The sequence below is a fragment of the Hyla sarda genome, chromosome 4 (genome assembly GCF_029499605.1).
Source record: "Hyla sarda isolate aHylSar1 chromosome 4, aHylSar1.hap1, whole genome shotgun sequence".
Taxonomy (NCBI): domain Eukaryota; kingdom Metazoa; phylum Chordata; class Amphibia; order Anura; family Hylidae; genus Hyla; species Hyla sarda.
Genome location: NC_079192.1, coordinates 165,211,922 through 165,236,302, shown reverse-complemented (window position 1 = coordinate 165,236,302; position 24,381 = coordinate 165,211,922). Strand labels below are relative to the sequence as shown.

Genomic DNA, 24,381 nt, shown 5'->3' with positions numbered 1-24,381 from the left:
CACACCCCTCCATATAGATAGAGCCAGATAAAATATAGAGCAGAAGGTATTTTACATATAAAAACATGCATATTTCACATTCCTACACTGACGAGTATTTCTACTAAACTGTATAGACAATACTACTGGGCCACCAGTGCCGATGCCAACATTCAGGACCCATCATGGTTCTGTTCTTTCTATGAAGGGGCATCGTATCTTTAATGTCCAGTGCAGACTGTATAGGGCAGGATCCTGAGAAGGAAAAATTTATATAATATAATGGGGGAGAGTTTTCGAAATTGTATTTGCCCATAGTAACCCATCACAGTGCAGCTTTCATTTTTCAAAAGCACACTACAAACACTATGCAGTTTTCATTTTGAAAGCTGTGATTGGTTGCTATAGCCAACAAGGAGAGTAGCAGTAAGTGTGGGGCCCTATAGCAGTTATAACCTTATACTGTTTCCCTACACATTACGGACACACATAGGCAGCATGTTAGAGAATGTGATCCCTGTTTCCTCTACCCAAAAGCACAGTGCACTCTGTCATTGCAGAGGTTGTAGACATCCCCCATCCATATCACTGTATGAGCCATCAATCCACTAAAGGGTGGCAATATAAGGCTACAATTTACTGGATGTTTTTGCCTCAATGACAGTTCTGGGATCTATTTCCGCCATTACAAAAGTCAAGTACATATCAGTCATATACACAGCCCCTAACATGAACAGCCCCCCACCCTCAATCCGTCATTGTGAATATATCATCCTGTGTCTAATATGTAGACTAGCTCTTGCCAAAAGATGATACAGGAGATCTGTGCCTTCTATCGGGCATCTGTGAGAAGGAAAATAAAAAAATAAAAAAATAAAAAAAATCTCCTCAGACATCACCAGACGCTGTAACAGCTCCAATGATCAAGGTGGTTGGTCTGTCGGAAAGCACTGACTGATCAGAACTGGATGCAGTGGTCACATGACCTTTTCATTGCAGCAAATTGACTTTCAGGGATTATGTTTACATGATTAAGAACTGGACCGGTTCAAAACGCTTCAGCGTTTCAGCCTAGCTTTCACCTTTTGTGTGTCTTATTTTTAATCACGTTTTAAAAAATTTTGGAAGTTTTAACAATATTGAGGAGATGGAGTTTTGGCAAGAAATTCCTTGTTTTTTTGCGACTGTTTCTCGGACATTTATTCCCATCAAGTATTCGGCTTGGGTGGTTCACCGTGCTCCTCATCTTCTACGGATATCTTTGACTCATATAATGGTTGTATGGTGGTGAGCTGGTTTCCTTTTCTTTTTTGTGTTACTTTATGTTTACAGCTGGACAATTATAGTTATTCATAAAAATATATTTGTGACTATGAATTTCCTTAAAATCAAACCCAGGAGATATTGGAACATGATGTGTGGGCAATGAAATGCCCATAGCCGGATATTCCCGGCAGTAGATGAGGAAAGTAGTTGTTATGTGGAAAACACTATGGCCCAAGTTTACCAATCTGTCTGGTTTTCCCACAGCGACCAGACAAAGCACAGGCTTTATTTTACCAGAAGCTTGTTAAAATATGAAAGCTGAGCTGTGATTTGTTGCTATGAGAAAACCAAACAGTTTTTGTCCTAAGATGATTGGTAAATCTGGGCCTATGGGGAAGATTTATCAAAACCTGTGCAGAGGAATAGTTGATTTGCCAATCAGATTGCTTCTTTTAAAACAATAAAATAAGCAATCTGGTTGCTATGAGCAATTGGTCAACTTTTCATCTGATCACTAAAATACAATGGAAGGGAAAACTGAATGTGGAAGTATTTGACAGTAAATCATATTTCATATTAGTGATGTAAACCAGAGATTGGCACAGCCAGAGAGAAGCCTGCACAGTATACACGGATCAGCCATAATATTAGAATCACATTGATTATCTTGTGACAATAGCACTTATCATGGGGTGGGATATATTAGACAGTAAGTCTGTTGTGGGAAGTAGGAAAAAGGGGCAGATGTACTGATCTAAGTGACCTTGACCAGGACTAAATTGTGCCAGCTGGATTTTTCAGGTGCTCTTTAAATGCAAATGTCATGTTTTTCCCTTACAGTTCGGTTGCAAGACCCACAGAACCAGGGACACTTCAGCAGATGAATATGTCCTACACATGTTAAACAGCCAATGACCCAATGACCCACATAGACTTGAGTCAATTGGAATGTTAGAAATGGTCATCTTTAGGGTGGGTGTCAACTATTGTGTGCCCCAGGGATTATTTGTAGATAGTTTTGTTACAAAGTTCTCTGTTTATGTCTCAATTGGGAGTAACATTGGCACTTTTTAAAGGGTCATTAGAAAAAAACTTCTGACATTTTGCCGAGGCACGCCAAAAGTTTTAATCACACCGGGATCTTATTCCTGAGACCCACTGCGGTAGCTAGTTATAAGCAGTGCGCCACTTACTCCCGGTTGTCAATCAAATATGAGCTTTTCTCTGTACAAATATATGCAGACTGCAGCAGGACAAGGGAGCCTAAGACTGCGTTCACACGGCTGTCCAGGCCCGTCCTGTTCTTCTCCCGTCAAAATAAAAAAACTACAATAACGGATGCAAATGAATGTTATCCATTTGGATCCATTTTTGTTCGGTTAATAAACCAGAAAAAAAAATATTCTGAGCATGTTCAGAAGTAAAAACGGATGCAAACGGATGACATTAAAGACTCATCCGTTTTCCATAGACTTCAATGTTAAATTTACTGTATCCGTTTTTTTGACTGAAGAAAAAATACTGCATGTGCCGTTTTTTCTGCCATAAAAAAAAACGGAAATGAGTGCAGACGGGTGCAAACGGATTGTAAAAGAATCCCATTGACATGAATGGGATTTTTTTAAACCGTTTTTAATCCGTTTACAGCCTGCAAAAAAGGAAACAAAACGGGGATAAAAAAAATGGGGACAGACGGCCATGTAAACGCATCCTAAGTGGGGAGCAGAAGGGTGTGAGAAGGACAGAGGGGTCTGGAGCAGGACAGTGGAGTGTAAAATGGACTGAGGAGCATGAGGAGGACATAGGGTCTAAGAGGGGGACAGACAGAGGGGTCTGGAGCAGGAAAGGGTCTAAGAGGAGGAGTACAGAGGAGTCTAAGAGGTGGCCAGAGGAATCTAAGAGGAGAACAGACGAGTCCGAACCCAGGAAACTTTCAGCATGTTCACACAGCTAAAATCTGGATGCAGAATTCACACCGATTTCTGCATCCCCCTATTTCTGCATTTTGCATGAAAAAGTCTCACATTTACTTCAATTAGATATTCCACAGAATGCTGGAAAATCAGTGTAGTGTCACTTTTTTCTGCATGTCCATTTTTTCCCTTTGAAGTCAATAGGTGAATTTTCATCCATGAAAATATTGTCATATCCTGTCATATCTCACAAAAAAGTTACATGTAATTTAATACCTTATTCTGATCATGTACATATCATTTTTCAGTGTTTTAGCACCTATATTTCTCTCACAAATACCTTCTTTCTGTTGCTCACTTGGTTTGTCATTCTGTGCTTTGGAGGGGATGTGTCTTTGCTCTGCATGACTCATCTTCCCTGAGTTTGCTGTGATGAGTCTACTCATCTAATCACTGTAACCCCCCTGCTCTCTGTTTTTTATGTTGCAGTATAATAATACAGGTGTGATCACAGAGGAGGGCTAGTCCCACCCTCACTTCCTAGACTTAACCTTATTGTTCACGCTTGCTGTAAGATAAAAAGTTTGCACTTGCTGTAAGATAAAAAGCAAGGAAAATGTACAATTGCTTTAGTTCAATTTTAAAGGGGTACTCCAGCGGAAATAAAATACTTTCAAATCAATTAGTGCCAGAAAATAATACCAATTTGTAAATTACTTCTATTTAAAAATATCAAATCTTCCAGTACTTACAGCTGCTGTATGTTCCAGAGGAAGTTGTGTAGTTCTTTCCAGTCTGACCACAGTGCTCTCTGTTAGTGTTGAGTGGCATAGGCCATATTCGAATTCGCGAATATTCGCGAATATATGGATGAATATTCGTCATATAATCGCGAATATTCACATATTCGTTATATCCTCGTTTTATTTTCGCATATGCGAATATTCGCGTATGCGAAAATTTACAGATGTGAAAATTAGTATATACAAAATTAACATAAGCTACAATTCGCATATGCGCAAATTCGCATATGCTAATTTTCGCATATGCGAATTTTCGCACGCCAGTCTCACACAGTAGTATTAGAGCCTTCTTTACACCACACAAGCTGGAAGCAGAGAGGGGTGATCACTGTGATGTGTACTGTGAAGAAAAAAAAAAAAAAAAAAAAAAGAATATTCGTAATTACGAATATATAGCGCTATATTCGCGAATTCGCGAATATGCGATATTCGCGAATAATATTCGAATTGTGAATATTCGCGAGCAACACTACTCTCTGTTGCCACCTCTGTCCATGTTAGGAACTGTCCAGAGCAGGAAAGGTTTATTATGGGGAATTGCCCTGGTCTGGATAGTTCCTGACACAGACAGGGGTGTCAGTAGAGAGCACTGTGGTCAAACTGAAAAGAACTACACAACTTCCTCTGCAGTATACAGCAGCTGATTAGTCCTGAAAGGATTGCGTTTTATTTTTTATTTTTATTTTTTTATTAGAAGTAATTCACAAATCTGTATAACTTTCTGGCACCAGTGGATTTGAAAATAATTTTAGTTTTTCCTCTGGATTACCACTTTAACATACAGGTTTTGCAAGTTGCAAATGATAAAATATGTTAACAAATAGACTATATGTGATGTAAAGGAGGCTGTATGGCAACACAGTGGGGGAGATTTATCAAAACTTTTGCGAAGGAAAAGTTACTCAGCTGCCCATAGCAACCAATCAGATTGCTTCTTTCATTTTGCAGAGGCCTTATTAATAATGAAAGAAGCGAGCTGATTGGTTTCTATGGGCAACTTTTCCTCTGGACAGGTTTTGATAAATCTCCCCTAGTGTCCCTATGGCTCCATGCAGGGCTGCCATGTGCTGGTGTATGAGATATGTTAAAGGGGTACTCTACTGCTCAACATTTGGAACAAACTGTTCTGAATGCTGGAGCTGGCACCGGGAGCTCGCAATGTCATAGCCCCGCCTCCTCCATGCAAGCCTATAGGAAGGGGCGTGACAGCCATCATGCCCCTTCCCATAGACTTGCATTGAGGGGGCGGGGCGTGACATCATAAGGGGGCGTGTCTATGATGTCACGAGCTGCCGCCTCCAGCGTTTGCTGCTCAGCGTTTGGAACAAACCCCTTTACCCGGAGTACCCCTTTAATAACACTGCATCTGATGGATGATACTACAATGTGTTGCTGTCTGTTTCAAATGGAATTTGACAGAAGAATCATCTGTTTGAATGTGAGGAATAGAGAGGTAAAGTTAGGTCTATAAACTCAATCTGTATGGAGCTGTAAATCCTTTTCTGTTTTTATTTATATAAAAACGTCAACAAGTGGGCACATCATTGGCATTTCATTCCACTTTTATTGCGCTGTTTTTTTTATTTTTTATTTCAATGTACATTGCCCCTCTTTGGTCTATTTAAATAAAAAAAAATAAGAAACTATATAATAAATAACATTTCTGCTTAATAGAAATCCTTTCATATGATCCCCACATATTCATCTTTAACCTCTCTGACTGTTTATCCAGTCATCATATAGGGTGAGAAATCATAGTGGTGCACTTGGTAAATTTTTAGTTGGTCATACAATGTACAACATTTATGTAAATGCAATAATTATACAGTATACAACTTACTATCAAATATTAGAAACACTTATAAATACAGATGATTTTTTTGCCATCATGTTGCAGAATCTCCTAGTGAATTGGGACCCTTATTGTGTTGTTGGTGTCAACATCACAATGGGAGGGAAATGGTAAATTAGTGGGAGGGACATAGTCTTAGTGAGATCTATGGAAGACTAAGTAAAAGAATTTCAGTATATCTATTATGCCTGTATTACAATGGTAACAGTAAAAGCATAAATGACGAACTCTCAGCCAGGGTTACCTGGAATCTCATTAGTGGTTCCCAAAAGAAGACACAAGCAGGACTTGTTACTGTGTATGTATTTCAGCCTGCTGAAAACTACAGCTAACATATAAAATAATATAAATATAAAATATAAAAAGATGCCTTATCCTCCTCCTCTATATCAATTTAAAGAAAGAAACAGATAAGGATTTTGTGTGCGAAAAGATTTGTCAGGGATTGTACTGTGGTGATGAAGCTGGGATTCACAAGGCTAAATAGAAATTTTGGTAATTTCCAATGCTGACTTCTTTAACATGACCTAAGATAAATGAATGATAAAATGTAATCAAATAAAACACACATTTTTGGAAAAAAAAAATGTCTAATAAGATAAATTATTGTAGTAAATTCTTCCATGGAAAAACCCCTTGTTTGTTAAAAAGCAATGATTTAACTTTGGAGATGATTATTGAAGCTTGGTGGATTTTGTATGTAATGCAGATGGTTTTTGTGACGATCAGCGTGGTAAATCGTACGAGTGAGTCTAGAAAAGAGTAAAGAAAATACATTTACCAAAGTTTGAATTAACAAGTGTTCCTTTTTCCTTTGCCTGATCTTAAATTTACTGCACATATAAGGGTGCTTTCACACTACGATTGTAGTGTATGGTTGCTGGATCCGGTTGGGAGGGGCGAAAACAGTCTGCTCCCGTATCCCAGCCGGATCCAGCCTGAACCCCATTCATTTCAATGAGCCGACCGGAGTCAAACGCTGACTCCGGTTGTCTCATTTTTCCCCAAATACGGTTTTCTGACCGGACCTAGAACAGTGGTATACCACGGTTTTAGGTCCGGTCAGAAAACTGTATATGGGCAAAAATGAGACAACCGGAGTAAGCGTTTGACTCCGGTCAGCTCATTTAAATGAATGGGGTTCAGGCTGGATCCGGCTGGGATACAGGAGCAGACGGTTTTCGCCCCTCCCAATCGGATCCAGCAACCGTACACTACAATTGTAGTGTGAAAGCACTCTAACTTGGAGAAATTCAAGTTCAAAACAGTCTTCGATCCACTCTTTATTAAAAGTAAAAACATATTGCATATTGGTCACAGAGTAAAGACAAGTCCACTTGTATGCTTACACTTTTGGAACCATTTGGTTCAATCTCAAAACATGTAGTGGTATAGTATTACAATAAATTAAAAACCAGAGTAGGCCAATGAAAATGTACCTAAAATCTATCCACATGATAGGTGTTAAGTGTGTGATCACTAGGACCCTAGCCATGTGGACCCCCACTGATCATAGGAACAAGAGTTGTGTTTTCTCTGTTACAATGGAGCAGTGGTTGGGCACTGCTGCTTCTTTCAACTTTGAGACTGATGGACATAGCTGAGTATAGTTTCTTTCTTAGTCTTTTACAGTTGAATGGGAATGGCATGCCCAACTGCCCCTCTGTTCAAACCCACAATTCTTGTGATCGGCAGTGGTCCCAGTGATAAGGCTCTCAGCTATTAAACACTTATCCTGTGGATAAGTGAACAGGGTGGACCATTTATACGGATACACCTTAATAAAATGGGAATGGCTGGTGATATTAACTTCCTGTTTGTGGCACATTAGTACATGTGAGGGGGGAAACTTTTCAAGATGGGTGGTGACCATGGTGGCCATTTTGATGTCGGCCATTTTGAATCCAACTTTTGTTTTTTCAATAGGAAGAGGGTCATGTGACATCAAACTTATTGGGAATTTCACAAGAAAAACAATGATGTGCTTGGTTTTAACATAACTTTATTCATTCATGAGTTATTTACAAGTTTCTGACCACTTATAAAATGTGTTCAATGTGCTGCCCATTGTGTTGGATTGTCAATGCAACCCTCTTCTCCCACTCTTCACACACTGATCGCAATACCGCAGGAGAAATGCTAGCACAGGCTTCCAGTATCTGTAGTTTCAGGTGATGCCTGATTCTAACGGGGTGCTGCGTGCAAGATCACGGGGGTCCCCAGTGGCGAGACCCCCCCGAGATCAGGCATCTTATCCCCTATCCTTTGGATAGGCGATAAGATGTCTGAGTGCCGGAGTACCCCTTTAAATAATTATGTGAGGTAGGGGTTGTTTGTGACAAAATGTAGCTGTGGTCAAAGCAACTGTTACTATTGTTCACTTTTGTGTACAGAAAGATTCTCCAGCAGAGCACTATATTTGCTGTCTATTGTAAGCACTGTCTAAATGTAACTTCTAGGAATAGAGGTCCAGATTGGTGTAAACTTAGACTAGACAGACTAAATGTATGGCGTTGCATCTTCAGACACACCCCTTTACCAAAGATATGCCTCTTGTTGGGTAATTCAGAAAAGATGTCCCTTTACTTTACTTGGGCTGTAATGTACAAGTTACCAATATCTACAGTATATTTAGTGAAACATGCAGCCAAAATCCATAGGATAAAAGGCAACTGAACATCTTTTATGGAAAAATCCGGTCTACATCTTTACTTTTCAAAGAAGTGGTCTTTTTAAGAGGTGTCACTGCATGAAAAATTACTAAAACTATGGGGGAGATTTAGCAAAACCTGTCCAGAGGAAAAGTTGCTGAGTTGCCCATAGCAACCAATCGGATTGCTTCTTTCCTTTTTAACAAGGCCATTGCAAAATGAAAGAAGCGATCTGATTGGTTGCTATGGGCAACTCTTCATCTTTTCCTCTGGACAGGTTTTGATAAATCTCCCCTATGTGTTGGAGAAAGACCTGAAACTAGAAATTAATATGTTCTTACCTTGTAACTTGCGAGGGCAGACCCAAAATTAACTCCCTCATAACGCTCATACGGACTCTTCAGAGAACAAACCTTGGCAAGTTTCCGACATAAATCTGTTTTTAAAGCCTAACAATGGGAAGGAAGAGATTTAGTTAACCTTTTGAACAACATCTAAAGCTGCTGTCTGAAAGCACATATATACTGTATGTTCCCATACAATAACAATCTACAGATTTTTGTAATAAAAAAATATATATATTTTCAAAGAAAGCAAACACAAACCACATTTAGAAATGCTTTGTACTCTAAATATTACTGATCATTTCATCTAAAAAAATAAAATAAAAAAAAAAGCATGCAACTAGACACCATGAGGCTATGTTCTCACAGTGTAAAGTAAAAAAAAAATTTTTGGTAACATTTTTTATTTTTAACCTTATCATTTGCTTTTTTTTTTTTAAGTCTATGGAAAAACCTCTGTCAGTGCATACATTGTTTACAAAGGGCACTGGTTTTAACTTTGTTATGTGGTTAAGTAAATATAACCCGATACTTCACAATACATGATTATCCTGACAGGTAGCTTTTCACAGGGCTTACTGCACCCATCTATATGACTGTGAAAGCCATGTGTTTCTATTTATGAACCAGATACCCTCAGTTACATATAGAGAAAAAAACATGATCGGGGAATTTTATTGTTGGTTTTATCCTGTATTTTTTGTGGTGTTGATTTATTGCACAATATGTTGCAGTTGCTGTTTAGAGACTTTTCAATGGGCCTTTTGGTTTAGAAGCTTTTTTTTTTTAATTGTGTAGCTATGCCATAGTCTGGTTAACTTTTTGCAGTGGTCAGGAATTTATCATGGTACACAATTTGTGAAAAATTTTATTTGCAACGAATGCGAATATCGCCGCAATTCGATTGCGCAAATCACTTCATTAAACTCCATTTAGTGCCGCCCAGGTTCCAGGGCATCTAAAATGGTGGATCCACATGTTAGAACATGGGGCAAGGAATCCTGGGAAGGCGGGAACAATGGTCGGCAGGATGACCCTGAATCACATGCAGGATGCAGCCTATCAGCAGCCAGCCACCCCTGTGGCAGCACTATGTCAGCCATCTTGCGGCCAGTCACTTCAGCCTATTGCAGAGACATAGAGAGGGACAGACCGTGCTGTGTGTTCCACAGAAAAGCATTTTTCCAGCAGTGATTTACCTCCCAGTCACATCAGCGTTCTGTTGCACAGAGAGCAGTGTGTGTTGCACAGAAAAGCATTTTTACAGCAGCGATTCACCTCCCACTCAGTGCAGTGTTCTATTACAGAGAGGGACAGAGAGCAGTGAGTTGCACAGAACAGCAGCGATTCACCTCAAGCCCAAATTTTGCCTTGAAGCACTGAGATGAAAGGGAGTGAGATTGAGAAAGAGTGCAATTTTGGGTGTAGTACACAGCGACTGTGTGCTGCAGCACTGGTGTGTACTTCTGGTGTTGTACACAAATACTGTTTTAAGCGTACTGGAGCGCATTGTCCTCCCCTCATAAGTGCATACCACATATGTATATCTCAGTGGTGTACTATTTTGTTCCTGTTAAAGTCTTAAGGGCCTAGATAATGTGAAAGGCCTGCCAAAAGTACACACCGGCTAGTGTTTTACACAAATACTGTTTTAAGTGTACTGGAGCACATTGTCCTCCCCTCATAAGTGCATACCACATACATACATCTAATGGGTGTACTTTTTGTTCCTGTTAAAGTCTTAAGGGCCTAGATACTGTGAAATATGGACATTTTTGGAAATAAAGTTCCTCTAAATGAAGGCACTGGTCCCCAGGTATTTTAATAGGATTTTATTTTCAACACGTTTCGATCCATTTCCGGGATCGAAATGCATTGCAAATAAAACCTATTAAAATACTTGGTGACAAGCGTCTTCATTTAGAGGAACTTAATTAAAAAAAATGTCCATATTGCACTTCCACCGGATAGACAGACGCCACCCGGGAAGTTCCTCATGGCAGCGGTCCAGCCATTCCTCTCTCCAGACGTAATTGTAGGTGTTGTGAGCTCCCAGTTTCGACAAGCAACCCATCTGCCTTCATCGATTGTTTAACACGGTCATCCACTTCATCTCAAGTGATATCTGACACCCCCAGTCAACAGTCAGTGGGTTCCTCAGACACAATCCTCAGTTGGCATGGCCCGGGAGCAGTCCCTGCCCTCCCAATGCCTCTGTACTATGCTGTTCCCTCCCCCACAGAATTATCTTACGGAGGAGGGGGAGGGGGAGAGTGGAGCACAGTTTAGTTTTCGCAAGATGGGCGGTTTTTCTTGTCATCTGACAGGAGAGGAGGAGCAGGAGCAGCTAGAGGAGTTAGAGGGTTATGAGGAAGGCGAGACACAGGACCTAGACACACTGTGGCAGTATGCAGTGGAGATGTAGGCAGAGAGTCCCTTTGAGTCACTTGCACAAATGGCACGATGCATGCTCACTTGCTTGCGTAGTGACTGCTGAATTTTCCCCATTCGGCAGTGGGATGACATCTGGCTCTCCCCCTTATTGGTCCCTCGCTACCGGCACAAAATGGGGGCCTTTTTACACCCACTGAGAGGGAGGACAAACTGACCTACTACAGAGACATCCTACCTAGTCAGTTGGCCGTTGCCTATCTGTGCCATTGTCCATCCTCTAGCAGGTCTGACTCAGGGGGCCCTCTGCACTCACCTTCCACTGCCATGTCTGCTGTGGAGGGGTGGGGTGGAAGGAGCAGTAGCAGTTCCATCATCAGCAGCCTGAATCTACAGTCGCTGATGAGTAGCTTTCTTCACCCGCATAGTGGAGAAACTAAGCAGCAGCAGGTAAACCTGGAGCAGGACCTGAAGCAGCAGATGGTGGCATACCTTGACATACCATGCCAACACACCTTGAAGATCTGCTGGACTTCTGGGCAGCCAAACTTGATTTGTGGCCACAGCTAGCAGAGTTTGCCCTGGAAAAGCTGTCCTGCCTGGCCAGTAGTGTGCCATCAGAGCGGGTGTTTAGTGTGGCGGGGGGCCATAGTAACCCTAAGGTGAACTCGTCTGTCCACGAAAAATGTGGAGAGACTGACCTTTGTGAAGATGAATCAGGCATGGATCAGCCAGGATTTCCACCCACCAATGCCTGATGCATCAGAGTAGATTGACCATGGTGCCACAACAACACTTTACTAATATGGATAGTGCTAAACATATTTAAGGCGCTGCTCCCCAGTTACAGACATTCCTCCGCATCAGACCACAAGTAAATATTGAGGGTATGCATTACGTAAAACGTAACTTTTAATAATATGCTTAGGATAAAATATTTTGACCCAAATTATTTTTTTTTTTATCAAACAAAAGGAAAGGTGTGCAAAAACACCATTTGCCACCTACACCACCAAGTAATGATGTGATGCAAAGACCTCTAAAAGGTGGAAGGGAACAATGTATGGTCCATTGTAACTGGTGCGGGTTAAAACTTCCCCTGTAAGGCCCTACTCTCGCACTATTAATTCCCTTCTTGGCAAGTGTTACTCACCCTAAAAAGGGCAGCCCCACACAGGAACCTCACCTTATTTCCACCTACAAACACTGCCATTTCCCAGGGTTTTTAGGTGGAAATAGAGTTTCCTGTGTGGGGCCGCCCTTTTTAGGGTGACTAACACTTGCTAAGAAGGGAATTAATAGTGTGAGAGAAGGGCCTTACAGGGGAAGTTTTTACCCCCACCTGCTACAATGGACAATACGTTGTACCCTTCCACCTTTTCGAGGAAAGTTTTACTCGTCTTAAAAAGGGTGGCCCCACACAGGAACCAATCCCTATTACCACCTAAAAACCCTGGGAAATTGCAGTGTTTGTAGGTGGAAAAAGGGAGAGTTTTCTGTGTGGGGCCGCCCTTTTTTGGGCGATTAACACTTGCCAAGAAAGGAATTAATAATGCCAGAGTAGGGCCTTACAGGGGAAGTTTTTAACCCCACCGCTTACAATGGACCATACTTTGTTCCCTTCCACCTTTTAGAGGTCTTTGCATCACATCAATACTTGGTGGTGTAGGTGGCATATGGTGTTTTTTGCACACCTTTCCTTTTGTTTGATTTAAAAAAAAAATTGGAGTCCATATATTTTACGTAATGTTTTACGTACTGCATATCCTCAATACTTGTGCACACAGACACTTTTACAAAAGAGGCCGTTTTCTTCTGCCTCAGCAACTATTCTGATCCTGCCACCTGCCTGATGCCACACGTCTGATGCCAAGTTCTCCATTTTTCACCCACCTTCGTCACCGGCTACTGGTATTGCCAGCCACTGCAGCACTCTGTCACCAGGTCACTTTCAGGACTCCTGATCCTGCTGCTGCCACCTCCAGGCTGTCTCATTCTGACACCAAATGTTCTCCTCATGCTGCCGCCGCCTCCAGGCTGTGTCATTCAGCCACTATATGTTCTCCTAATGCTGCCGCCAACTCCAGGCTGTGTCATTAAGCCACTATATTGTCTCCTCATGCTGCCGCCACCTCCGCACTGTGTCATTCAACCACTATATGATCTCCTCATACTGATGCTACCTCCAGGCTCTGTCATTGCGCCACTCTGCACAGTGATTCTAATAGCAATGCCTCTGATCTGCATGTCATACAGAATAATTCTATTGTTTCACTAACCCAGCACACACCCTATGCGTGTCACAGAAAGGCAAAGTGTTCTACACCCCTATTGAGGCTCTCTGTAGGCCAGAAACAGCAATTCATGGCTAATAAATTCGGACCGAAACAAATTTTTGGGGAAAATGTCGCAAAATTCGGTGAATCGGCCGATTCCAATTTTTCAAAAATTTGCTCATCTCTAGTCACCATATATACTAGATATGACAATTATATCCACACAGGACATATAGGTACTCACCAGGATTATAACAAGAGGTATAGCCAATATGAGCAGGATACACATGACAATAATTGCCACTGCATAACCTGGGAAGGAACTGTCATCAGGTGAATAGGACGGGGCTGAAGGATTTGCATCTGAAATAATAAGTTATTTAAAATGGGTCAATTCACAGCTCTGTATGTATGAACCAACATTTTTTTATTCTGTTTTTGTAGGTCTGTATGTAAAAATCTGGACTCCATTTTCTTTTATTGTTTTGAGCCAATTTTGTAGATGTATAAAGCCTATGGGCAAGAGGTGAGTCCAACCAAATATAAGAAAGGTGTATCTAATAAAGCTGCTACTGAGTGTATACATTATTAGAAGTTATAATCAATAATGCTAAACCCATTAGAAGTCCACTGATATGTCCACTACTTACACAGTGACTGAGTATCTAATTCCAGGTTTAGCCCTTCAAGCACATTTATTTTGTTCAATATTTCTCGAGACAATTTAGGATATGTTGTAGTTGCAGGAGGAAAAGTTGTTTCTACTGTGGCAATAACTGATCCTTGTCTGTAAATAAGAAGAAAGACATTACATAATATAAATGATAGAGAATGTGAATAGATGTAGGATATCAAGAACAATTAGAGTTTGTATAATGGGAAAAACTGACTATTCTTAAGAACCAGTTGGTTTAAACGGCGTAACTCTGATTCCCCGGGATGTTGTTTTTATATTTTAACTATGTGAATTGAAGAAATAAATAATACTTTCATTACTGCATGACTGCTGGATTCTACCTTATATTGTGAAAAAACATAGTTTAATGTTATACAATTTACTTTATGTTTTGGAAGTATGAAAACTTGTAGTTGGGATAGGATGGGGCTTAATTAAAATGATCCCTAAACATAACAATGATTTGCTGTTTTTTATCATTCAGTGTGCACTTGCAGGGTGGAGTTTGGTGTACTGGGGTTAAAAGGATTTATTGTATACATTGTATTTGTACTGTATTTATGGGACATTGGAGGATTTCTTAAGAGGGTTAGGGCTAAGTGCAGTAAATAAGTATAAATGTGAAATGTCTGATTGTTTATAAAACACATCTTTTTAAGGACCAGGCACGTTTTGGCCTTAAACTGCAACTGTCCTGGATATTATACCCTACACTAATACCACGATAGTATAGATGATGACACTTGTAATGCAGCTATACTTTTGGCGGCACTTTATCACACTTTATCAGCAGGAAAATAGTTTTATAGTGCGGTCAGCAACAGTCGGGTAGGCGTGGCCGGGGATTGCAATGCCCCACCTCCACCACGCCCATCCCCTGTAAGTGAGCGCAGGGATCACTGTGTGATTGACACACAGGTCCCCACCCTCGATGTCCATGATGTGCGGCGTGACTCCACTGAGCCTATACGTATTATGTGCATCTTTATGATATACAATGCCCGTACTCCTCTTCTCCTGGTGCCGGAGACGCGCTGCTTCTGCTTTCACTAGAGGCAGAGAGAAAACGCTCACTCCTGTTGTCTGCCAGCAGCTCTGTGCGCCTGCGCAGTGCTAGAGGCAGGGAGCGAGCTCTCTGCCTCTAGTAAAAGCAGAAGCAGCGCATCTCCGGCACCAGGAGAAGAGGAGTACGGGCACTGTATATCATAAACGTGCACATAATATGTAAAGACTCAGTGGAGTTACGCTGGGCTGGACATCGGGGGTTCGGACCTGTATGTCAATCACACAGTGGTCCAGCGCTCACTTACAGGGGGTAGGCGTGGCGGAGGTGGGGCATTACGATCCCCAGCCACGCCTATCCGACTGTTGCTGACCGCACAATAAAACTATTTTCCTGCTGATAAAGTGTGATAAACGGCAGCCAAAAGTATAGCTGCATTACAAGTGTCATCATCTATACCATGTATATCATGGTTTTAGTCTGGAGGGTATAATATCCATGACAGTTGCGCTTTAAGGACCAGACCAATTTTTTCATCCTTGCCTTCTAAAAATCATAACTCTCTTTATATTTCCACCCACAGACCCATATGAGGGCTTGTTTTTTGAATCACCAATTGTACTTTGTAATTACATGACTTATTTTACCATAAAATGTACGGCGCAACAAACAAATATTATTTATGTGGGGAAATTGAAAAGAAAACCGCAATTTAGCAAATTTTGGAAGGTTTTGCTTTCACGCTGTACACTTTCTGGTAAAAATGGCCTGTTTTCCTTATTCTGTGGGTCAATACGATTAAAATGATACCCATGTTACATGCTTTTCTATAATTGTACCGCTTAAAAAAAAAATCTGAATCCATTTTAACAAAATTAGTATGTTTGAAATTGCCCTATTTTGACCACCTATAACTTTCTCATTTTTCCATATATGGGGTGGTATGAGGGCTAATTTTTTGCGCCATGATCTGTAGTTTTGCTTAGGTTTTACTTTTTATAATCTTTTTATAAAAAAATTTTTGGAATAAAATTTGACAAAAAAGCAGCAATTTTGGACTCTTAAATTTTTTTTTTTACGTTTATGCCATACGGGATAATTAACAATATATTTTAATAGTTCCGACTTTTATTCACGCAGTGACACCAAATGTGTATAAATTTTTTTTTACACTTTTTTGGGGGTAAAATGGGAAAAACGGACATTTACTTTTTTATTGGGGGAGGGGATTTTTAACATTTTAACTTTTTTATTTTACATTTTTTACTTTTTTTTTTTACACTTTAATAGTCCCCATAGGGCATAGCACTGATCAGTGTTATCGGTGATCTTCTGCTCTGGTCTGCTCAAGCAGACCAGAGCAGAAGACCTTGGGAGCCAGCTGGAGCCAGGTGAGGGGACCTCCGGTTGCCATGCTGGACGATCAGATCCCTGTGGCAGCGATGCGGGCGATCCGATCATCCAATCAAAGTACCGCAATGCCGCAGATGCCGTGATCTGTATTTATCACGACATCTGGGGGGGTTAATGGCGGACATCCGCGCGATCGCGGTTGTCCACCATTACCGGTGGGTCCCTGGCTGCTGATACGGTGCTCGCGGTCATGACGGCGCGTAAATGTACCTCATGGTGCGTTAACCTCTTAAGGACCCATGACGTACGTGTACGTCATGAGTCCACTCCCGATCTATATCGCGGGGCCCCGGGCCTCTAACAACGGCCGGGACCCGTGGCTAATAGCGCGCGGCATTGATCGCGGTGCCATGCACTATTAACCCTTTAGACACAGCGTTCAAATTTCAAAGCCGCGTCTAAAGTGAAAGGAAAACCATGCCGGTTAGCTCAGGGACCTGTTCGGGATTGCCGTGGTGAAATTGCAGCATCCCGAACAGCTTAAATGACAGCCGGAGGATCCCTACCTGCCTCCTCGCTGTCAAAGTTTGAATCACCCCCCTTTTCCCATAAAAAAAAGTGTAAATAAAAATAAACATATGTGGTATCGCCACGTGCGGAAATGTCCGAATTATAAAAATATATTGTCAATTAAACCGCATGGTCAATGGCGTACGCACAAAAAAATTCCAAAGTCCAAAATAGTGCATTTTTGGTCACTTTTTATATCATGAAAAAATGAATAAAAAGTCAATAAGTCCTATCAATGCAAAAATAGTACCACTAAAAATGTAAGATCATGGCGCAAAAAATTTGCCCTCATACCGCCCCATACGTGGAAAAATAAAAAAGTTATAGGGGTCAGAAGATTACAATTTTAAACATATAAATTTTCCTGCATGTAGTTATGATTTTTTCCAGAAGTATGACCAAATCAAACCTACATAAGTAGGGTATCATTTTAATCGTATGGACCTAAAAAATAAAGAGGTGTCATTTTTACTGAAAAATGTACTGTGTAGAAACGAAAGCCTCCAAAAGTTACAAAGTGGCGTTTTTCTTTTCAATTTTGTCTCACAATGATTTTTTCTTCCATTTTGCCGTAGATTTGTGAGTAAAATGACTGACGTCATTACAAAGTAGAATTGGTGGCGCAAAAAATAAGCCATAATATGGATTTTTAGGTGCATGCAAAATTGAAAGAGTTATGATTTTTTAAAGGTAAGGAGGAAAAAACGAAAATGCAAAAACGGAAAAACCCTAGGTCCTTAAGGGGTTAAGTACCACGGCATCATGACCTACATTTACGTCCATTGTCGTTAAGAGGTTAAATGTTCATGGTATTCCCTTTCCCATGGAACCTTCAGTCCTCCTTCTAGCATATAGACCCAAAGAGCTTAAAGGGGTTCTCCGGCTATCACGCCCCCTCCCGTAGGCTTGCATTGGGGGGCGGAGTGTGTCATCAACGGGGTGCCGCGTGCAAGATCCCGGGGGTCCCCAGCGGCGGGAATCCCGCGATCAGGCATCTTATCCCCTATCCTTTGGATAGGGGATAAGATGTCTAAGCACCGGAGAACCCCTTTAATGTGTTGCTGAGCTTAATGCATTGTTGGGGTATCAGTGCTGATACTCCATCGGATCATTAGTCATAGCCATAGCCAGTAAAGGTCTAACTATGTACAGGAGACATACTCCATACACTATAGTGGTGCCAATCTTCTGTTATCAGTCAGATTGAGCGCTGAGTCGGGGAATGAAGTGTGCTGCCGCATGCTTAACCTAGCTATAACTAACTATTACAGGGGGTTTCAGCATTTCATCCCCAGCCGATCTTAACTATTCACATGTCTGTGTGTCATTTGAAAAGTTAATTTAAATTTCCAAGGCAATCAGAAATGGCTAACAACAAGCTTATTGCTCCAAATGATACTGGGCAGAGTCTCCAATGTAAATTTTTTATGTTGTGCAACATATTTTTATGTTGCACTACATTGGCTTAGAGAAATGAGAAGATTCTATTTTCACTAAATGAAAGTTCATTAATGCAATGACAATACCGATTCCTACTGGCTCATAAAACTGACATTTCTGTTAACACTTAGGATCTATATTTTTAATGGCATGCAAAAATTTCAATGGCACGAATATAAAATCTAATTTGAAAACACTGACAACTTATGCAAACTAAAGAAACAAACTACAAAGAGATGCTTGTATGAATATTTCCTACCGCTAACTGGCTGATTTAAAAGCAGGAGCAACAGGAATCGGTAGCAATATGTGACAGCAGACCAAACCTATACTGTATGTTATTAAACTAAAGTATCAATGGATGAAAATAGCAGGTACTCACTGAAATGATAGCACTACTATCTGCTGGACTTTGAAATTGCTTAAAATACTATTCAGCTGAAAGAAGAAGAATATCAGGGTCATACATTGGTAGAAATATATTATTATTACTATTATCATAATTATTGTAGTATTGTGTATAGAAACATTTAATATACTCCATTGGAGTCAATTTATTACTTTGTAAATTATGTCTATGGCCAGTTATATGCAGACATAGAGCATTTTGTCTGCCCCTATTTTGCATAGGTGACTGGATAACCATTAAAGGGGTGCTCCAGGGGGAAAAAATGTTTAAATCAACTGGTGCCAGAAAGCTGTACAGACTTGTAAATTACTTCAATTTAAAAATATTAAGTCTTTCAGTACTTATCAGCTGCTGTATGCTCCATTTGTAGTTCTTTCTAGTCTGACCACAGTGCTCCCTTCTGCCACCTCTGTCTCTGTCAGAAACTACCCAAAGCAGGAGCAAATGGCCATAGCAAACCTCTCCTGTTCCAGACAGTTCCTTACATGGACAAAGGTGGCAGCAAAGAACTCCGTGGTTAGACTAGAAAGAAATACACAACTTCCTCTGCAGCATACAGCAGCTGGTAAGGTAGAAGGTACTAGAAGGCTTAAGATTTTAAATACAAGTAATTCTTAAATCTGGAACTTACTGGCAACAGTAGATTAGATTTTTTTTTTTTTCTCGAGAGTACCAGTTTACCACATCAATCAGCAATAACGTCAAAATACGGTGGCCTAATATTGTGTAGATATAGATCACTTATGTCCTGTAGCTTGGGAGGTGAGGTCTGCATGGGCCATACTTGTTTGTTCCAGAACATCCCACAGATGCTCAATCAGATTGAGATCTGGAGAATTTGGGAGTTCATGTCAAAACCTTGAAAAATATGTCATGTTCCCAGATCATTCCCAAACAAATTTTAAAGTGTAGTAGAGAACATAGGGAATACCACTGCCACTTGGAAGTACCAGCTTGGCTGACTTGGCATGACCTTGAATTATACGGCTGCCCTTTCATTTGAATAGGCACTGTCTATTTCCTCACCACAGCTTCTCCTGCTGATAAAAATTTGATCACCAAGGATTCTAGCAGTTGATCATTGAGAAGTTTGCTCTTGAAGGGGTTATTCAAGCTTTTAAAATTGAGTGCAAATAGAAGATTGGTTGTCTTCTGACTTCTCTCATCTTTGATGATTGACGTGGAAACAGTGGCCATGCTCGGTATTCTCTGAATGCTGTACTGTTTGTAGTGGCGATGGATGCTGCATTATCTTGAGGATGCTGCATTATCTTGCAAATTTTTATATTTGCAAGAACAAGCTTACAGGCAAGGTAAATATTTTCTGCATCCAGTGCCATGGTCTCTTCAATCACCTGATATGGGCAATTGGACCCCTTCTGGTCTAATTTTGATGGTAGTATAGGCCATGATTTTTTTAAAGCTTGAATAGCCCCTTTAAAGGGGTTGTGCACTGCCCTGCAGTTCAGAGCTCCGCTCACAGCATCCGGAAGTTCATTACTCCGAACGCTGTGTCACGCCCCGCCCCTTTGTGATGTCTCGCCCGCCCCCTCGTGACGTCAGGCCCGCCCCCTCTGCCAAAGTCGATGGGAAGGGGGCGTGGCAGCGGTCGTGCCCCCTTACCATAGACTTTCATTGAGGGGGCGGGTGAGACGTCACAAAGGGGCCGGGCGTGACGTCACGCCCGGCTGCTGCGAACACGGAAGCCCGCACACAGCGTTCGGAGTAATGAACTTCCGGACGCTGTGAGCGGAGCTCGGAACTGCAGGGCAGCGCACAACCCCTTTAAAAAGAGCTTCAGAATATATTGAGATAATATGAAAATACTTGAATCATTTAAATATGTCTGATCAAATAACCATATAAATTGGGAAAATAATTTGACTTTTCTGGAAACCCCAGTGTAGGGCCTGGTTTATGTGATGGATTTTAATGCGTATTGTGCCATGAAATGTATGTGTATTACATGTCAAAATCGGTGACATTTGCCACTTTAAGCCACATTCCAATGGGAATTCACATTCTTTCTTACAATGCGTTTTCAGCATGAAGTTTTGAAAACTGAGACATGAGAAATGAAGTTTTCATGTGGTAACCTCAATGGGTGGCTAATGTCCAAAATGGCAACAAAGTCCATAGCATACCAAGTGAAAATCTGCACTAAGGAAATGAGTGACTTCTCTTGTGTGTATGGGGCCTAACTTTTGTACAACTAGTAAAAAGTAAACAATCTGTCATCTTACCCCTTTTGTAATATTGCTCTCCAAATCCATGAAACTTGTACTTGTTCTGTTCTTTAAGTCTGCAGTATAAACTTGTTTGATGAATCTTGGCTTTATGGTAAATACATCAAAGGGCTGCTTATTGTCTAGAAAAACAAGAAACAAGTCATTTATTCAACAAACTAGTAGACCCAATTGATGCATTTCTTTACTACAGTTTTTGGAGTGTTGTCTGTATTAGATTATGTCACTCTGGTAAATATTTTTTTTTACCTTTTTTAGTGAGTCTTTGGGCTATTTTTCACTGTGAAGTGAGTGAGCATAAAGGTTCTGCTAATATCTGAATCTGTCCAAAGGCTGGTGCTGTGCTCCAGTGAGTGCTCTGAATATTCAGATTAAGCATTCTATGTCAGGTGACATGATTGACCAATCAGGTGCTTTAGGGTTAACCCCATAATGAATTTTCATTGGTGGTCTTAAAGGGGTACTACAGTGGACAACTTTTTTTTTTTTTTAATTAACTGGTGCCAGTTACACCAACTGGTTACAGATTTGTAAATCACTTCTATTAAAAAATCTTAATCCTTCCAGTACTTTTTAGGGGCTGTATACTAAAGAGAAATCCAAAAAAGAAATGCATTTCCTCTGATGTCATGACCACAGTGCTCTCTGCTGACCTCTGCTGTCCATTTTTGGAACTATCCAGAGCAGCATATGTTTGTTTGCTATGGGGATTTTCTCCTACTCTGGACAGTTCCTAAAATATACAGCAGAGGTCAGCAGAGAGCACTGTGGTCATGACATCAGAGGAAATGCATTTCTTTTTTGGATTTCACTTTAGTATACAGCCCCTAAAAAGTACTGGAAGGATTAAGATCAGAGGAAATTAATTTCTTTTTTTGATTTCTCTTTAATATACAGCCCCTAAAAAGTACTGGAAGGATTAAGATTTTTTAATAGAAGTGATTTACAAATCTGTTTAACTTTCTGGCACCAGTTGATTTAAAAAAAAAAAAAGTTTTCCACAGGTGTACCCCTTTAAGTGACATATTTCAATTGACAAATTTAAGAAGAAAAAAATCCCAGTGACATAGATCAGAAAACATTATATGATTCTAAATTCACTGTTACAAAGATATAGAAAAAAAATAATCACTCTTTAAATCAATGCTACTGAGCTTTCCCTTGCATTCTAATTCAGGATAGCATAAATAACTCAGAAAGAGGATAATAGTATTATGCTTTAACTTACTGTTCACAGACAAACTTGATATGCGGGTGATGTTGGTTAGACCAGTATTTTGAAGAAGAGATGCTAGCACTGTATTACTGTCCACATTCGTTGTAGAATTAAGCTTATATTGAATAACCATAGCTGCTGATCCGTCAACATTACTAAAAGAAAAGACATAGAACAGAAACAATAGAGTGTAAGTACATTATGATGCATGTAGTAATGAATGCCTAAAAGGGTTATCAAAACTCACTCCTAATGCAAGGACTAATGTTGTATATGTATTAAATAAAACTAAAATGTTGAAGACTTCGTAGTTAAAAAACAAACAAACTTTAATTTCCTCCCTTAATCTACATTACATTATCTTTGGATATCAATTGTATAGTGAAAAATGTCAGACTACTTTTGTCATTCACCACTACATGACGAAGATAAAACGTGCATCGAGGTGGGTCCTAGTTTGTTCATGAGATTTCACAAAAACAAGTTTATGTAACCATTTTTAAGATAGAATTTCTAGATGAACTCTGAATACAGTATATTACTTGATATTTATGAACTTATAGCATTTAGGCTAGGTTCACACATCAAAAACAACTAATTAAAAGTTTTTGCTGGATTTTACTGGCCAGTTTTCCTGTTGCCCCAGTATTAATGGTTCCAATGCCAGGGGCATTTTATAGGGAAGAAAATCGTGGCATTATTGACTTAAAGCTCGTCGCTGCCTTTAATGGGGTACTCCACCCCTAGACAAAGGATAGGGGATAAGATGTCTGATCGCTGGGGTCCCCCAGCTAAGACCCCTGCGATCTCTGTGCAGAACCCGGCATTTGTTTAGATCGTTGGGTGCAGGCCGGCGGGAGTCATGATGTCATGGCCATGCCCCTCATGACAAGACGCTATACCCCCTCAAGGCAAGCCTATGGGAGGTGGCGTGGCTGCTTCCATACCCCCTCCAATAGACTTGCATTGAGGGGGCGTAACATGACGTCACAAGGAGTGTGGTCGTGACGTCACGACCCCCGCCGCCTGCTCCAAGTATTCGGAAAAAAATGTTCAGAACGCAGGTGCAGCGGAGTACTCCTTTAAAATCCCTCAGTCCTGTTGGCTTAATTCTCTAGAAACAGCACTAAGGTCATCTAGGGGCTAATTATTTTCAGATAGATATTTTTGCAAATCTAGCAAAAGAATATAAATATATATAAATGGGAGACTTTTAAGAATATAAAAAATTTGCACTGTAAGAGGTATATAGCTTATGGGAATAAAAGGGTCAGGAATAAAAGAAAACAGATATGGATGAATAAAGCAATAAAGGGGGAAATAAATGACAAAAATAAAGCATTTAAACTAATAAAACAGGACGACAGTGAAGAAGCATTAAAAAGCTATAGAGAAAAATTTCAAATATGTAAAATACAGATAAAAGCCACAAAAATAGAGACAGAAAGACTCATTGTCAAAGAGTGTAAAACTAACACCAAAATGTTCTTTAACTATATAAATAGCAAAAAGGTCAAAAATGAAAGTGTAGGCCCTTTAAAAAAATGATGAGGAAGAAATTATAGACGGGGATCAGGAAAATGCTAATATATTAAACAATTTATTCTCCTCTGTATTCACCGAGGAAAATTATATGCCAGGTGAAATACAGCGAGATAAGGTAAACTCCCCAGTACAGGTCACCTGTCTAACCCAGTAAGAAGTACAGTGCCACCTACAAAAAAATCAAAATAGAAAAATCCCAGATGGCATTCAACCCTGTGTTCTAAAGGAATTAAGTAATGTAATAGACAGACCCCTATTTTTATATTCAGGGACTCTATAGTGACAGGGACTGTTCCCCAGGACTGGTGCATGGCAAATGTGGTGCCAATATTTACAAAGGGGTCAAAAGGAGACCCCGGGAATTATAGACCTGTTAGTTTAACCCCTTGTTACGCCGAGCGCTCCGGGTCCCCGCTCCTCCCCGGAGCGCTCGCTACACTCTCCCCAC

At 40.4% G+C, this 24,381-nt stretch overlaps 2 protein-coding genes across 2 annotated transcripts in view; one reads left to right on the top strand and one right to left on the bottom strand.

Moving 5' to 3' along the window:
• LOC130368644 (long-chain fatty acid transport protein 2-like) overlaps positions 1-24,381 on the top strand; it is a 320,594-nt gene that overhangs the window by 25,191 nt on the left and 271,022 nt on the right. Inside the window, exon 2 of the mRNA XM_056572594.1 lies at positions 13,920-14,001. The gene's annotated coding sequence lies outside the window, so the exon portion shown is untranslated. The remainder of the gene's footprint in view (positions 1-13,919; positions 14,002-24,381) is intronic.
• LOC130367418 (serine-rich adhesin for platelets-like) overlaps positions 5,508-24,381 on the bottom strand; it is a 122,709-nt gene continuing 103,835 nt past the window's right edge. The window contains exons 18-24 of the mRNA XM_056569836.1: positions 22,401-22,543; positions 21,170-21,294; positions 18,900-18,955; positions 14,126-14,262; positions 13,720-13,838; positions 8,806-8,913; positions 5,508-6,565 (exon numbers count right to left, since the gene is read on the bottom strand). Of these exons, the coding sequence (XP_056425811.1) occupies positions 6,539-6,565; positions 8,806-8,913; positions 13,720-13,838; positions 14,126-14,262; positions 18,900-18,955; positions 21,170-21,294; positions 22,401-22,543 (715 nt within the window). The 3' untranslated portion in view covers positions 5,508-6,538. The remainder of the gene's footprint in view (positions 6,566-8,805; positions 8,914-13,719; positions 13,839-14,125; positions 14,263-18,899; positions 18,956-21,169; positions 21,295-22,400; positions 22,544-24,381) is intronic.